Source organism: Eurosta solidaginis, chromosome 1, assembly GCF_040869045.1.
Source record: "Eurosta solidaginis isolate ZX-2024a chromosome 1, ASM4086904v1, whole genome shotgun sequence".
Taxonomy (NCBI): domain Eukaryota; kingdom Metazoa; phylum Arthropoda; class Insecta; order Diptera; family Tephritidae; genus Eurosta; species Eurosta solidaginis.
In genome coordinates, this window is record NC_090319.1 from 267,264,793 (window position 1) to 267,283,285 (window position 18,493).

The 18,493-nt window shown below is 33.5% G+C and overlaps 1 protein-coding gene and 1 long non-coding RNA gene across 5 annotated transcripts in view; one reads left to right on the plus strand and one right to left on the minus strand.

Annotated features, from left to right (window-relative positions):
* LOC137237262 (uncharacterized) overlaps positions 1-18,167 on the plus strand; it is a 207,698-nt gene extending 189,531 nt beyond the window's left edge. For all 4 annotated transcript variants that reach the window (XM_067760684.1, XM_067760686.1, XM_067760685.1 and 1 more), the window contains one exon: positions 14,127-18,167. In XM_067760684.1, the coding sequence (XP_067616785.1) occupies positions 14,127-14,410 (284 nt within the window). In that variant the 3' untranslated portion in view covers positions 14,411-18,167. The remainder of the gene's footprint in view (positions 1-14,126) is intronic.
* The window catches only part of LOC137237263 (uncharacterized), a 54,420-nt gene continuing 36,772 nt past the window's right edge, over positions 846-18,493 (minus strand). The window contains exon 3 of the long non-coding RNA XR_010948885.1: positions 846-1,360. This is a non-coding gene — a long non-coding RNA (uncharacterized lncRNA). The remainder of the gene's footprint in view (positions 1,361-18,493) is intronic.

The window sequence follows — 18,493 nt, forward strand, 5'->3', positions numbered from 1 at the left end:
ATAGATATCAAGAATTATAGCGCAATCGACGCTTGTACTCGCGCTGCATGCTGCGTTGAAATATTTATGAATATTAGACCGCTACTCATGCTGTTCAAAACAAAAACGATTTCCGCCACAAAAAATATAGGTTTCTAGGCATGCGTCAAGTTATCCGAGTTGTTCTGCTTGCTATATATTTTTTTTTAATTCGCAAGCATTGACTGAGTTTAACAGCAAATCGCTTTATTTGCAATAACATTTGCTAAGCTACATTAGTTGCGCTTAACAGCAAGCAAATCAGTGCAAGAATGGCATGCCGCCTACTCTCGACCGTGTCAGTGGTTGAATGCGCGTCACTTCAACTTTGCCTATATTTTTTTCTTAATTCAAAATTCTAAACTTCAAAAATGATTATACTTACTTGTTCGCATGTTTTGTCCTCTCTGCCATTTTCTCATGTTGCGCGCATGCTTTTGGCAAGAATTTGCACGCTAAAGTGTCGTGAAAACGTGCGCGGCATGAGCTGTGCTGAGCACCAAAAAAGTTGCCTACAAAATTTTGCTTATTTGGCGTTCACATCAGCGGCAAATATGCAGCTAATACGGCAGCGGCTAGTACTAGTAGTAGTCGCATGTATTCTTGTTTTTGTGCGCCCGTTGCTAACCGCACAGAAGCTTTCTTGCAAAAAAAAAAAAACAAAAAGAAAATGTTGCGCTATTACAAGCTCTATGAAAAACATTGCAACGCCACCTGTCGCGCACGTCACTAATGCGCGCCCGGCAGATTACCGATTTGGAGCATTTTTTACGCTTTACAAATTTCTTTTTTTTCACGTTTATTTTTTCCTATTTATTTTTGAAACGTTTTCCTTTTTTCTGTTTGTGCCACAAACTCATATTGACCCGTTTTATCTTGTGTCGCTTGGGGAGTTAGTCTTTCAGCACAGCAACATGTTGCGCTGTTACAGTTGTTGCAAACGTGTATGTTGCATATAATATTTTAGGTATTTTTTTTTCTCCTCAAATTTCATATTTTTTTGTTTTTAATTTTTTTAAAATTTTTTTTGTCATTCGCCTGTTTCTTGTCTCGAATGTGTGCCAATTCTGTGTTTAGAAATATTCGTTTTGCCTGAATATTTTCTCCATTTTTGTTAGTTACCTTAGACATTTTCTTAAAATATATATTTTTGTTGTATTTTCGCTTGCATTTAGCTTCTTGTACATCAATAAACAGAAGGTCATTTGTAAGCAGGTTAACAGGTTAATAAATAGTGCTTAATTAGCTGAGCTAGCAAGTAATTCGTGCAAAATATCCTGTGAACAAACTGGAATGGAATTTCTCACATAATTTCGCTTCTTCAGGGCAAAGTAAAATATTTCTGAAAAAAAAAATAATAATAATAATATCCTTATATTTTTCAAATGTCCAGGGTTCTTACTTTTTTTCTAAAGTCCCTGATACGAAAGATACAACTGGGTGACTCGGGTCTCGAAATATAGGCCAAAACGTGGACCTGGGTACCCCTAGAATGTGTGTATAGAATATGGATATCAAATGAAAGTTGTTGATGAGTGCTTTAGTAGAGGGTAATTTTCATACCCCCGGCTGACTAGGGTCTCGAGATATAGGCCAAAACGTGGACCCGGGTACCCCTAGAATGTGTTTATAGAATATTGATATCAAATGAAAGCTGTTGATGAGTGCTTTAGCAGAGGGTAATTTCCATACCCCCGGCTGACTAGGGTCTCGAGATATAGGCCAAAACGTGGACCCGGGTACCCCTAGAATGTGTTTATAGAATATGGATATCAAATGAAAGCTGTGGATGAGTACTTTAGCAGAGGGTAATTTTCATACCCCCGGCTGACTAGGGTGTCGAGATATAGGCCAAAACGTGGGCCAGTGAATGCCTAGACAGTGTTTATACAATATGGATATCAAATGAAAGCTGCTGATGAGTGCTTTAGTAGAGAGTAATATATTATCCATAAACGGACTGGGACTGGGATTAGGACTAGGACTGAGACTGAAACTCGGAGTGGGACTGGGACTGGAATAAAATACAACCACCTTCTGGGACAGGCAATAAGGGATGCAGAAGAATGAGAAGAAATTGAGAGAAGAGAAAAGAGAGAAGGCGAAGGAGATTGAGAAAGAGATAGAATGAGACGAATATGGAGATAGATGAAGCGAAAAAGACGGAGGGAGGAGTGAATAAAAAGATTAGGAAAAAGTTAAGAGGGAGAGAGGGCAGATTCAGACGGAAAAAGCTTATTAGAATGTATGCAGATTGGCCAAATTTAGGGCAGGACAACGTCTGCCGGGTCTTCTAGTAAAACTATAAATTAGATCGCTACAGTAGTGTCTCGGAAGCGGTTTCGATATTACTTGGCTTTGTGTTCACCAATAAAATCCTTTGTAGAAAAGAACGACCAAGAGTGGGTTCTGATCATAAAACTTAAGACAATATACAAAATATCCTAGTCATACCACATTTATGAGTTATTTAACTCTAAATAAAGAAAAACTTTTCGATACAATGACGTACCATGATATACCATGAGTAGAGCACAATTTCTAGATGTGTATTATGTGTAAAATTTTAAAACGTTTCTCTTATAAGCTAAGCTTTTTGGAGGCTAAGATCCCAAATTGGACATGGTTAGTAGCTCTACCAGATAATCAATATAAGATTATTCCTTCAATGCAGGAAGTAAATTCCTCCTTTTTATGGTAAGTGTAACAAAGATTTATCGGTGGTGTCACTGAGCTCGAACTGCGCCCATTAACAAATTAGCATAGCTTATAAAAAAAACGTAAGACGCGATAACCTCCGAAGAGAGTTTAGGCAGAGTTTCTTGCGTCCAATTGGGTTCTACTTGGTTTATGCCGACTTCGAACGTCATTTTCAAGGCAGATGAGTTTTCACTCAGAAGCTTTTCATGGCAGAAATACACTCGGAGTGCTTTCCAAACACTACCGAGGGGCGACCCCCGGGGCGTGAACCCAGGATCTTTGGTGTGGTAGGCGGAAGAGTATGTCCTAAATGGAAAAAGTTTCGAAATATTGTCATAGAAGCAACAGTTTTTAGAAGCAGTGTAATCTGTAACTGTTACTTGCCCACCAGTAACTAGATTCGAAAAATTCATTGTAGTTTGCAGTGCTGAATACATAGATGGTTTAAGGCAACCCAAAACCCCGGCTTTAAGCGGTCATATGCATCAATACTCTACAAAATTTCTTAGATCATGTGCAAATTCTACGACTTTAGACTCAGATAATTGCTCACATCTCTAAAGAGAGAAGACTTAAGGATCACGATGGGCATCCTAACTGGCCCCTGCTTTCTTCTCGCTCTTCCTTCTTCTAAGTTAGGCCTCGCCAGTTAAAGTAGATGCAAGAAATGCGAGCTGCAGGATGAAATGGCTGAGGATGTTGCTAAATCTCGGGGAGGCAATTAAGCCTGGTCCTAAGAAACGTTTTGTATTTGTCAAGAGGACGGAGTTATTATATAAAATAAATCTTGATATCTAATTGAGGTTTTTCCGTTGGCCGTCAAACTAATCCTGGTAACACTATGGACACATTCAGTCTATGTGAGGTCTTTAGTGACCGGCCAGCTGAACTTAAACTCGGTTATGATTGGATATATCGTAAATGTCAATATTATGTCACAAATGCGAAAAGTAAACCTGTATGAAGCTGAAATCCCGCTTGGAAGTCTAACCAAAATTGAAGAAAATCTATTTGACAGGAAATGGCAGATTAATAAAATCAGATAATCTATGAAAACAAACATAATCCAGATGCTGACTTCTTAAAACAAATTAAACACATACACAGATGTGCAACTTAGCCATCAACAATTGGATAACAGTCAAGAATAAACAAAAAATTTAAAAAAAAACGTCAAACATCCGAAAGAGAAACTAAAAGCCTATACGCACTAACTATGTTGTATGTATGTATATATGAATGTGTGTATGTATAGAAATGTTAGAAAATAAATAAATTTTAGGCAAGTACGTGCAAACATATAAATCATGTGTTCAACATGACCAAGCCAAATGCAGCTGCCATCAAATTGTGGCCAAATGGACAGGCGTGCAATGACTGCCAAAAAGTGTGGCCACACGCTTGAAAGAAAAAATTTAATAAAAAAAGCAGAAAAAAGCATAACAGCAAACATTAAAAAAAAACTTAGGAAAAAGCCATAAATGAAATTTGTTTCAGCTGCAGCTTTCGGTTGGTCATACGCATTTTGAAAGCGTGTGCACGCGCCAGTGACACACAAAATGCGACGAGTGAAACAGCCAAAATGAGTGAAATTTATAGCCAAAAAACATGACAAACCAAAAAAATCAAATAACGAAAGTAAGTGGTAGAAGTTAATGTGAGCATGAGTTGTTGAAGAATTTGACACTGATTGTACCACAATGCATGCTATGAAAGTCTGCAACGCAAACTCTACTCTTTTCTACAAGGAATAATTGGGAAAATAAGAAGTTTGGTCGGAAACTCGATTTCTTAGTTTTTGCGGATGAATAAAATATAGCTTGTGAGATGCGACCTTTTGCAACACTACTAATCATGTTCACATCTACGACATTTCTGGGGTCTGTTAATGCATTTCCATGTTTTTCGCTATCCAGGCGGCATGTAGTAGCACTGTACAGCATATAAATAGTACAGGTAACTGAACGGCCATCATCTTCACAAAGCAGACGACCCTATGGGCTCTCGGGTCAACAACGATACCATCAAATCTGGCTGGTGAGTGTAGCCATTGAGCCAAGAATCTGTCGAATCGACATTGCGGTGCTTTGATTTGGGTGACGGGTGATCGATGGGTCATCACGGAGACAATCTAACTATTGGCATCAATGAATCGAAGTAGGTCCTGGTATTTAAAAGAATAATTAAGATTCGCATCACTCAGCATCCGCTTAGCGACGCTTATATAATCTAAAACAATTTTGATACCCTTAAAAGAGAATAATTCAGATAGTTGCGGTACTCATTGGGCAAAGGACAATTAAGAGCTCACAGCGTTTTCCAACTGCCTCTCGTGAGCAGTACAAGACAACTAAAGCTTTATTGGCACCAAACGTACTACCACAACTGACCTAATTTTAAGAATATTTCCGTTTTTATATCCACATAAGCTAGATACCCAGGGACGTCTCTTAAACGTCCCATAATGTATTCAGAAGATTTTCCCTGGAAAGTTTTGCCATTTATTCCACATAAGCCCCCAGCATAGCAAAATGTCTGAAGGAGGTCGTTTAATCGTACCCCTTCAAACCGTTCTGCTATACCATTCCTTACGATTTAGGATCAAAGCTCAACTGGCCTCAAAAATTCGTTTGAAATAACACCAAAGAAAATCTTCACCTCACTGCGCCCATCTTCTATCTACATCTTCCAGAAAATCCAGTTGAGCAAGATCCCTCAAACGATTCAAGGTTTGCGCTTACCCAAGAATTTCGAACTCTTAATTTCACAATTCCGTAACCTCTACTTGTAGAGCTGTCAGTCCGAGGAAGTTTACTTATCTTGGCTTTGTTGGAGTGGTGCCAATTGAAAGCTCTACATTTCGAAATTTCTCTGTCTACCACGAAGTCTCCCATCGAAAAACGCCGGTCGGGCAGCACACCGCCCATCTAAACAACCGCGTCCTACTACTGTTCAATTTAAATCGTGATCGGAGGCAGACATTTACCATTTGCCTGAATATACACGTTCTACGACGTTCAAGTATCAACCCCAATCATATCCTTGTGACAGGTAGGATACGCAAATGCTACTGTACAGTGAGAAAGGAACTAAAAGAGGCTACTTAAAAAGCAAACAGCCAATAATTTCTCCACTCGACCCTCGTTCCTTCTTTCTGAAATCACTTTTCGACAAACCATAGTGAAAGCTCACCCAATATATGTCGTTTCCGCGGACAAATTGGGAACGTCCATTCTCTCGCAGGCTCAAGCTGCTAAGTGTATGTGAGCGTAATCTTGCTGAAGAGAGGGAAAAGAGACCTCTGCTTATAAGTAGTAAACATGAGTTTCAGATGCTTGCTCATAAGAATAATTTAAAATTCTACCACAAAATTCTGTGTATGGTGAAAATTGTCAAGGACGTGTTACATATCTGAAGGTGCAATATTAGCGACCTGACGACATAGAGAGCGTATACATGTTATCAAGGGAACACTTCTCCTCATCACTTTATAGCGGTGGTCACCAACATTGAAATTGTAGATGTGTTGGTAAAAGTAAAATCATCGTACTGGTAGTGGCTTAGTTGTTGATTAACTAGCAACGAAGAAAGACGTATGTATGTACGCAAGTTTCTTTACGCTCAAAAAATAATTCGTGAATATGCTATAAAAGTATTACGTTATTTGTTGAGTCTAAAAAGAAATTTAACAAAATATAATGCAAACATTAAATAGCTAAAGCGTTGTGCTCCTGAGCATTTGTTTGCAAAATATGTTTTTTTGTAATGCGTTAGGTTAGGTTAGGTTGAAATGGCCGGTAATGCGTAAATAAACAAATGCTGCTTACGATGTTGCTACTCTGCTTGTTAAGCGACTACTTAAAGAAAGGTTATAATGGTATGGATTAAGTGAGCGTTAATAATTATTTCCGCTTTATAGTGGACTTACATTAAAAATGACAAAACTTATTCACCGCTAAATGACGAGTTTTTTGAACTCAAAGGGGAAATGTTACTGTAATATTTAATTTAATCTTGCAACTGGGTATATACTATTTTATTTCAACTAACAGACAGTTCTATATAGTTTAGGTTTAGTTTTATTTGTATTTCTAAACACATTTACTATTACTTAACTATTCTTTTGCCCTTCAACATCACCAAAAAAAAATTTAGAAAACGAAAACTTGCTCAAGCCAACCAAAATCATGCGCACTCGAACTCATTTTCTAACAACTCATCAACAACAAAGCGCGTTGCTATAAACGCTTTGATTTGTTAAAATGAAATAAGACAACAAAACAAAGGAAAGAAAAATCCACAAAAATTCTCTAATACTATATTAACATAATGAAAAATTGTGCCAGTTTATAAAGTTTCCAAAATGTCTTAATACCCATTCATCATGCGGTACGAACTTGCAGCAAATAATTTACCCACAAAAGAGCGACCAACAACTAACCGGTCAGTTGAAGGGGAGCCAGTGAAAAAAAAAATACATCAATTGACTTGGTTTTCAGTCATTTATTGTTGTTGTGTTTCTTTTTTCTATCTACATTTTAACTAAGCATGTGCGTTAAAATGGCATTCAATTTGTGTCTCTAATTTGATGTGCATCTCAACTCCTCTGGTTTTCCTAAATTTCTAAAAACAAAATTTTCTACGCTCAACCGCTACTGCGCAATCAATTTTTTATCGGTCTTTAAACGCTTTCACCACTTTTCCTTTGTTACCTTTTTAGTTGCGTGCTTTTGTTAAATTTTTTGTTTTGTTTTTGTTAACGTCGGATTTACAACAATTGATTTGCGATTAAGTAGAGTCGAACTCAAGTGTAACTGAGCTGCACCATGGACTGTGGGGAACAGTAAGTAAATTTGTGTCATGGACGAAAGTCTCGAAAGCTACCGTTTATATTTTATTAACTAGGAATTTATTAATTTTAAATTTGTTTAACTAAGCCGTGCCAATTCAAGCAGATACTAATTTTTCTCTTTTTCGTGCATATTTTATTATTTTTATTTAAGTTAGAATTCATTCATACCAGGTTAGGTTAGGTTGAACTGGCTGCTCCATGAGGATCTCAAATAGACTGAGTGATTTCATAATTTTACCAGAACACAAACCAGGACTTTTACATGAGGCTCCATTTTGTTTTGACGGGAGTCCTCAAAAAAAGAAAATCCCCAAACACAGAATTCCCAGCTAAAAAAAATTCCAAATATATAATCCTCAAATTTAAAATCCCATAACCAGAAACCCCAACACAAAATCCCCGCACTTTTTCGGGGCTAAATCCCCAAACCTTTTTTGAGGAAATATCAAAAAACCTCGAACACAAAATCACAAAAATTTTAATTAAATCGTAAAGTAAATTTCTGACGCGTATAAACATAATAACGCATTTATATATATATAAGTATGATAAAACATATAAGCATAAAGTAAAATTATACGGAATAACCTAACGGTACTCCTTCTATTTGCATTGTGTTTTCATATCTCCTTTCTGTTCTAACCATGTCAATGTTACATTGCGAATTTGACAACAACTTCTTATGTACATCAGTGGCAGAGAGGCTTAGGTCTTCAACTACCGTGCAAAAGTCGTCGGTTCAATGCCAGACCACGGATTTTAATTTTATTTTCTATTTATTTAATTTTGGTTTATAAATTTATTACTATAAATACTGTGAAAAAATATTAAAAAATTTAAATGAAAAACCTAGATCTGGTAGTGAAGAGGCGATGAGAAAATATCGCAAAATTAGCATAATATCATTAATATTGAATAGAAGTAAACTACGAAAGCAAACTGCAAAAGTTCTCAGAATAATTGAAAAAAGGAAAATTCAAAACGTTACAGATCTCCATCGCCTAAATATCTTCTTGGAGAAAAAATTCCGTTAAAGTATAAGTTTTTTTTGTCAAATGAATTTCTATCGCCTTATTAACTGCAAAATGTATCGAATTAGTTACTTCTTGACGATAGACCATAAAATTATCAAAAAACTGCTGGCAGGGTTTTGTAATATAATTTATACATAAAAATATATGTATGTACATATCTTTATATATAAAAATCACGTGTCACATTGTTTGTCCGCGATGGACTCCTAAACTACTGAACCGATATTGAATTTGATTTGCACCCCGTGTGTAGTTTGATCCAATTTGAAATATAGGATATGTTATATCTCAGTTATAGTCGCAATATTATTTTATTGCAATTTTTTTATATGTTTATAAGTAATAATAAAATGTTACGTTTACGCACCGGCACTCATATTTTCAGGTGGTGCGGATATACTTCCGTGTAATTGGTTGGTATTTAATTATAAAAAATATTATAGCGAATGATATCAAGTATAGCACATCACCAGGCCTGGCGAGAGGGAGGATTACCCCCGGCCCGGGGTTTCTTGGGGGGGGGGGGGGGGGGCCGCAATTTAGAAGTACTAAGATATATTTTTTTAATTCAGGAGAGTCTTTTCTTGTTCCATGTGCAACTTTAGGCCGAATTTCAAAAACAACGAATATCTGCATTTCGTTTTAATATTATACTGAAGTGTGAAAAATAAAAATCTATATAAATATAAAAGGAATGGCTAAAATGTGTGTTAGTTGGTCGCCGGCGTTTGAAGGATGCGTCGGTCATTTTGTTCAAACGTGGACCCGGGTAACCCTAGAATGTTTTCTACAATATGGATATCAAATGAAAGCTGTTGATGAGTGCTTTAGTACAGAGTAATATATTATACCGCTTGGTGACTAAGGTCTCAAGAAATAGGCCAAAACGTGGACCCGGATAGCCCTAGAATTTGTGGGTAATATCGATATGAAATGAAAGCTGTTGCTGAGATCTCTAAAGAATTTTCATTGTGATATTCAATTTAGTCGCATCAACCTGGTAAAACTAATAAATATGCATGCGAAGCCGAAATAGAGACATGAGTTAATAATACCCACATACCTATTTACATAAGTCCTATTCAATTTGCGTGAAATATGGTATATAAATTTGCCTATATTAGTATTTACGATCGTTCTTTCCGGCAAGTAGGCCAGAGACAGACTGGGACTGGGATTAGGACTAGGACTGGGACTGAGACTCGGAGTGGGACTGGGACTGGGACTGGAACAAAATACATACCACCCCCTGGGCAGGCAATAAGGGATGAAGAAGAATGAGAAGAACATGAGAGAAGAGCAAAGAGGAAGGAGAAGGGGACTGAGAAAGAAATAGAATGAGACGAATATGGAGATAGATGAAGCGAAAAAGACGGAGGGAGAAGTAAATAAAAGGATCATTAAAAAGTGAAGAGTGGTGGGGGGAGGGCAGAGTTGGACGGAAGAAGCTTATTAAAATGTATGCAGATAGGCCAAATTTAGGGCAGAACAACGTCTGCCGGGTCTGCTAGTGTATTTATAATTTGTAAGAACAAAAAAAATGTTCCGGTGTTTATCTGCAATGCAATGAATTTTGAATTTTTTGTTATGTAAATACTACATTAATTGTATTTATAAGTTATTGCGTTGCATTGCATTTTCTTTAATGTGCCCATTAAATATTTGTGAAATCATCAATATTGAAGTGTTAGTTTGGAAACAGAATAAACATAACTATTTTTTCTATCTCTTATAAATCGCCGCGATTTTAAACCTTATTTGAATGTTTTTCACACAGAAAATGGGGATTTCGTGTTGGGGTTTTGATTTTGGGGATTTTGATTATCGGATTTTGATTTTGGGGATTTTGATTTGGGGAGTGAGATTTTGGGGATAAAGGGGGTAACCCTGTTTTGACTACTGTCGCTTAATTTTTGGTGTTTGTTAATGTTACATTAAAATGGATTTAGCTAACATATTCTGATTTCTTAGGCTGTATTAATAATTTTTTCTTCTTCCTATAGTTACCGCCTCTATCGATTTTTGTCGTTTTTAAGATGCTTCAATCGATACGTTCTCATATTAATCGACTTTAATAATTTTTTCCAATTCTTATCGTTTCTAGGTATTTATTGATATATTTTCGTATTTCTTACATCTTCTACATATTTTTGCAACACATGTTATTTTCAATCGAAATTCCATCGCATTTCCCCACTGTACAGCGCCTGTCACCAAAAAGCATACCAGTTCCTCTCAGTCACTTCGCCAAACTTGTAAACTTAGTGCGCATGCGTACTTTTTCCTATGCTGAAATTTACTGCCATTGTTATTCTTGATAATGTCCAACAAGCTTCAAGACAATAACAGCAACATTAACAAGTGAACAGCCCATTTTGTTTGACGTAAATATTTGAGTCTCTTGGCACATTTGTGGCAAGTGCGTTTTTGGCTAAATTTGAAGTAAATTGCAAGGCAATTTTCATTTTTGTACGCCATCAAAGTCACGAAAAGCGTTAAGTAACAACAAAGGCCTAATGGCTAAAATTTAATAGTTAGAAATATGTTTTTATTGTTGTTACTTAGAAAGAAAGAGAATTTTTGGTCATTCATTGATGATGGCTTTGTTAGTTTTCGACATTTTATATGGCGAGCACGAATGTACGTGCGTATGTGTGTTGTGTCAGTTTGCTGCTTGCCATTTCATTTTGTTTTTGTTTTTTCTAGATACATATGTATGTATATACGTATGGGTGATTTCTTCAATGCCATGTATGTCTCACCGACAAACTCAGCCGTCTCATGATGTCTCATCATATTGAGGGCGTCCCAGTTTAGCTCAGGTTTTTTTTTTTTTTTGCAAATTTTTGTGTGCATTTTTTCTCACTAAGCTTTCTGCGTGGAACTTAATGGGTACGTGTGTCATTTATAGTTAATATGGATAGCAAAGGAATACTGTAATATAACTACAAAAATGCGAATTTTCTGTTGGTAAATAAAACTATGGAAACTTAGATGAAAGTTTTCCATCGAAGAAAACAAATGTTTTATGAGAATAAAAATTAGTGACCAGCGCACAAATTGATGGCAAATATAATTGTCTCAACCCAGAGGGTAACGTTTTATAAGAAGATGCACCACCTAATTTTTCTCAAAATTATCAAAGGTGGTATCAAACGACGCGTTCCGACCTCCATTTTTAGAATCCTAAAGTGGAAATTAATGAGTGAAATTATAGAGCCTTCAATGGCTATATAATAAAAAGTTAAAAAGTACAAGCAGACTTTGTATTATTCTAAAATCAATTTTCCCTCTTCTCTGTCTTTACCAATATCGTCTACTTTATCCTACATTTTACTTCTTATTCTTGTCCATCTCATATTTCTTTATATCCCTCCCTCGCTCACTCCCATTTTCATCCACACCCCCACTTCCACAACTTCTCCCTCTCGCACTCCGACTCCAATAACCACTATTACTACCGCTCTCACTTCAAATCACACTTCCACTCCCAATCCAACTCTTTATCCCGCTCACAGCACTCCCAGTCATATATGCAATCTACGTAGTATATTTTGCGATACCTTTAAAATAATTGCGGAGTGAAAGCGCATTAAAAATGTGCATAATAGTGAGCGTGACACCGCCTTCTTTCCAAAAAAAATGTTCTTCTCTATTATCGAAATTGGTCAAGATGTTCTTAAGTTTTAGCGAGACTAAGGCACGGCTATTCATTTTTATATATATAGATGTGGAGAATTTTAGAATCTTTCGAATTCACTATGTGACGCGATTACAGTATTTTGGGTGTACTGTTCCGTCATGATCAAGAAAGATTGGTTGAACACAGAGATTTCTTAGCTTTTAAGTAAAGTAGCACAGACAGGATCTTAGCAATCTTACAAAGACGCCTTACAAATCTTCAAGAACAAAGTCTGGAAAGTCTAAAGTCTATCTTAAATGTCAGAATCACTAACAGCTACAAACAAAGTCTGGAAAGTCCAAAGTCGATCTTAAATGTCAGAATCACTAACAGCTACCAACCAAATGGTTAACATTTAAATTACTCAACAAATCGAGTTATTCTAATATAATATTTATTAACGATATTTCAAGTCACTCTATTAATCTTATTATTTTGATTAGTCATGATTTGAAATACTAAATAAATCATTTAGTTCTAATCATCACAATTCGATTTACTCATTTCATTGAATTTTCTAAAATTCAATCAATATAATATCTGATTAATAAAAATGTAAGTTACACCATTAACCGACCAATTCTAATCTTTGATAAACAACAATTCAATTTGCACTGAAAATTTATTAATTCTAATATTTTATTGATAACAAATAATATTACTAAATTAGTCGATCAATTCCAAAATTATATTTGATTTAACACAATTTAAATTACTATATAGATCTAATAATTTTTAATTATCACAATTAAAGTAACTAAGTTAATCGATTAAATTTTATATTAGATTAATCACAATTTATGCTATTCAATTGCTCGACTAATTCTAATAAAAGATTAGTCACAATCTAAATTACTTAATCAACTGATTAGTTCTAATTTTTGGTTCATTAACTCGAGTAATCAGTTTTTCGTAACAAAAACTGAAATTAATTGAGTATGATAATTCAATTAATCAATTAGCTCTAAAATAACACTTGATTTATCACAATTTAACTTACTCCATTGATATAAAAAATTTAAATTACCACAATTCAAGTAACTTAATTTATCGATTAATTTTAATATTTGATTAATGACAATTTATCGTACTCAACTGATCTATTATTTCCAATATTGGTTAAACACAATTTAAATTATTCAATTAATTGATTAATTCTAGTATTTGTTTTATCAAAAAGAAGTTTAAATACTTGAGTTGATCAGTCATTCGTAACGAAATTTTAAATTAATTGAGCGATCGTCTTCTAATCACATTTAACCCTCCGATAGATTGTTGCATCTGGCCAGACGAGAAGGCTTTATTTTCGTTTATAACTTTACTGCTACCAACCCGAGCATGGAAAGCTTTATTGACGTTTTAAGTTTAGAGGTCGTCTTTATAATAATGCGGAAATCGATATTTTTTTCTTTTTATTTTATTTTTTTTTTTGTACCAAAGTTGATTATGTCACATTTTAGCGTTTCGTCTGGCTAGAGGAACATATTTTTAAGCCTACAAGACTTCACAGTTCGTATTCATTTCAAAGTTTATCAATGAAAATTCAAACTTATTTCTGGGTAATCACAGTGTGCGACGAGTTTTCTTCAAAATTTAAATATTTGTGGACGACAACGTTAAGATGTGCTGAATTTATTTACCGCTAATATGAGGGTTAAGTGCACGTTTAAAAGAAACTAAATAATTTAAGTCTCAATTTCTACGCACAACAAGAATAATATGAAAGATTTTACACTTTCAGCGATGCAAGAAGCTTTTGTTGTTTAAAAATTCATATTATTTTATGAAAATTTCATTTCACTCATCACTTGCACTGCTCTCTTCCTCTCTCTCTTTACAGGTGTCATAGTAGCCAGTGCGCTTTTCCTTTTGGCCCAATTCACCATCTACATCATCTGGAAGACTGTGCAGAAACGCACCAAAAAAGAACGTTATCTATATCAACATGATGCAGCAACGGTTTCCACCTATGGTGCTTCCCCCATGGTTTATGGCAAAGCGCCAACAAAACACTGTGGTGGTGTTACCGTGGCAGCGCATTCTGTCGTGAGTAGTAATGCCAATGATACGCTGGGTAAACTTTACGATAGTGGTATGACGGGACGTTATGGCCAGCAATATTGAGAAGTTAATAGGATATAATGAGGTATTAGTGAAGTGAGTGGAAGAGATATGAATGAAAAGTATTCCACTTAATAATAAAGTAATACATACACATACACATATAGCCACCACACATACATATAAACATTGACATGAATTAGCACAACTTAACTTAAACAGAGTAACACAACATACACAGCACACAAGATGTTCGAGGCTTAGGCTTTAGTTGTCCTTTATTATAATTTTTATATATATAAACATAAATAGGCCTTTTTTTTACTTTATACGTACTAAAATTTAGAAAAAAGATTAACAGTAAAATTTAAAACAAAATAAAAAATATTTAGGCTAATGCATTGCCGTTTTTTTGCGAAAAATAGCATATCTTTATTTAAGTGATAAGCGTAGTAATCTTTTTAATTAAAAATTTTGTATTCAGCAAAAAAAAAAAAAATATTTATTCTTAAAAAAGTTCACTTTTAGAAAATTTTTATGTTTTTTTTTTTTTTTCAATATTAATTTAAGTAATTTTTACTCTAACAGCAGATGCAACATTATTAGACCCTGCTCAATGCCAACGAATGTGCGCTTCTAACGGTGATGCCAGGAGGCCAAAACCTACAACAATTTTATGACCCTTTTTTTATGACCAAAACATAACAAACCTTTTGACTGAAGACTACATACCAAAATTAAACACCCACACATATACACAAGCTATAGCAATTAGAAAGAGTTTGGTAGTTAGTTGCCTTAGGCTGAAAGCCAGAAATTGCTGTTTAGGACTGTGCATTGTGTGCAAGCAAAATAGCAAAAAGAAAAACACAAAAAAAAATTGCTAAAAATTATTTTTATGTTTCCTAGGCATACTACATTAAATTTAAAGCAAAAGAAAAACATTTTCTTGTTAGCTTAGGTTTAAATAAGTAATTAACACATGCTAACGTTAAAAAATGTATGACTAATTTAAAATAAAATATTTAATAAATAAAAACAACAAGTTTTTATTGCACTACACTATTAGTTAGTAGACCTTTTCCAAATTTATTACGCATTAACTAACGCTAAAATTGCATAAGTCTGTTAAAAAAATATAACATTACCACATAGAGGGTACGCAGGCAGCTACAATAACTAACTAGTAACAAAAATGCAAATTATATTAACAATAAACAAACAAAAATATGAATTTCTAATGTTTAACAATGCGGAAATTACCTACGCAGTTTTGTATCAAAATGCGAAGGCAGTTTTCATAACATTTTTCTAACAACAATAATTGCGCGCACCTGTATTTTTTTACATTTATGTGAGCGCTATGCCGCAAGTTCAATTTAAACATTTTGCTCTGTTTTGCTAACAGTGGCCTCTAAAATATTGTTTGTCTGCTAAACTATTCGTTTATTCTACGGCTTTGCTTTTAGTTAATTAATTGATTAGTCTTAATTGCGAAGTAGATTAATTTACGTCATCAGTCAGTTTTTGAATTACTTAATCATAAAAAATATTACTATAAAAAAGTTTTAACTCAAACAGATGGTTATATTTATCGATTATGCAATAATTATTGTTTAGTCATAGTTGCGAAGTCAATCCACTACCTGATTAGTCAGTTTTTTGATTAATCACAACGACTCGATAAATGTGATTACTCAATTTATCCAAACATATGGTTTTAGAATCGTTTACTTAAAAATTTTTCGATTAATCGATTAGTCTATAATCCGGTGTTAATCGTTTACTTAATTAGTTATTTTCTGAATTAATCATAAGTAATATTCCTCGATAAATGTGAATACTCACTTCATTTAAACAGTTGCTTTTAATGAACGATTAATCAACAAATTATCTTTCATGTTACCCCGAAAAACATTTTATTTTTCTTAAATAAATTATCTTGATGAGTGGAATAGTTGAGGGTATAATCAATTAAAATTCAATGTTTTTTAGGAAACAGAAATTGAAACAAGAACATGCAATCAATTAGAGAAGTAATTTTATACAAATATGTGAATAAATTAACTGATTTGTTTACAGATTAAATTAGGGTCTTATTTTCGCAGTAAGTTTTGATTAATCAATATCTTAAATCAATCCATTTAATGAGTAATTTAAAATATTATTGAGTAAAACTCTAGGTAATACAATTGTCAAACACGTGATAATTTATCACAAAGACCGACAGTATAAAAGCTCGATTTTTAACCATGAACACTAATTTCCGGAATAAGCTACTTTTCTTATTAACCACAAATTTCAATCAACCCATTGACTTCGTAAATAAAGAGGCGGTTAAATAAATTTATAGTAAGTCAATTAATCACTCGCAAAATTACATTTTATTCATTTAATTACAAATTTGTATTTCATAAAATGTAGTAATATGCTTTATGATTAGTTTAAAAATTGAATTTTTCGTCACGATTATTTAAGATAAGAAAAAAACGATCAATGGTGTATTTGAAGACTATATTAATCACAAGTTTAAATAAACAAATACAAAGCTTCTGGCAAAAAAAAAATTTTAAAATATGCATGACATATATCAATACTGCCTTTGTTCGAACACTTGGTTAATCAATATGAATATTTACAAATAAAGTTCTACTTAAAATTAATTTCTCGTGTGAATATAACTGCTGATTTTAGGAAGATTAAAAAAATGGTCAATTGTGAATCTGAAAATGGGATTAATAGACTGATTGCAGAGTCGTAGTGTAGCCAAACTTTTCTTTCCACTTATGTCATACGTCTAAAATACGATTATTCATTTAATTAGCTTTTGGATTAATTTTAATTGGGTAACTAAAAGTCTGTCTAATCAACTGACTATGCAGCCGTAGTTTAGTCAAATGTTTGAACTATCAAAAATTATATCAGTGTTTAAACATTTTCAGGGTTACGCATATTGATTATGTGACTCTTTATTTAATTAATGCTTCAAATGCCTTTTATAAATATGATTGCAGTAATTTATTGTTTAAAGAATATAGAAATATATAATAGAGCACTGTCCTTATGTTATCCTTTAAATTTATTTAAATTATACACAAAACTTGTTTAATTAAAAGGAGTTAGTGGCAGAAAGTTTTCAAAAGTTCCACATAAAAAAATATATCTATTGAATAACAAAATATTTAAGGATAAAACAAATAATCATTCTTATTTAGTAAAATAAAGAACCTTATAATAAAAAAAAACATTTGATAAAATAACTTAATAATTAAATTATTATTAATTAAAATTAATAATTTATAATTTATAACGCCAATACAAATTTAATTTTTTAAATAATCATAAACTAAATAAATAAACTTTTAACTTAGTAATACAAATAGCTCATATTGGAACACCGTATAAAAATAAGGTGCTTTTTAGGTAGCTATTATTCACAACTAATTGTTTTATTTTAATAACAACGATTTTTATAAAAAACTAAATATTATACTTTAAACTAGAAAACATTTTTTAAGTTATCGATAAAATAATATGCACTTTAGTTGTTAAAATTTTAAGGAGGCAATAACAGAACGCAATAAAAAGTAATTGAAAAAAAAAGAAGAGAAAAAGAAGAAATCAATGAAGCAATACAATATCTTAAATGGATCCATTTGACTTTTTTGTATGCTTATGTGAATTGCTAACTAATAATAATAATTTAAATACATTTAATGTATGCATTGGCTAAATAATAAAATTTAGTTTTAGTCCCTTTTTTATACGAATTGTACTGATTAAGTCTATGAAACCAATAAAGCAATTTAAATATATAATATTAATAAATTTACTTTGGAAATTGTTTCTGAATTATTACGGAATGTCCTTTATGGTTTGTATGTAGTAATATGGGCAGGCTGATAAAAATATTTCCTCTACCATTCTGTGTTGAAAACCTGCCAAAATGATGGTGTGCCTGATGAAGGTGTTCGAGAACAGATGAAAGTAAAGCGCTGAGCAAAAATTTATTCTGTCAACGAAAACGTCATGTGTAAAAGTTAAGTTGAAGGCATTGTTTAAAGGCATGTGACAACAGAAGGCAGTGCCCCGTCAGAATACACGTCGTGAGTATACAGTTTTCTCTTTTTAATGATAGAAGCAACT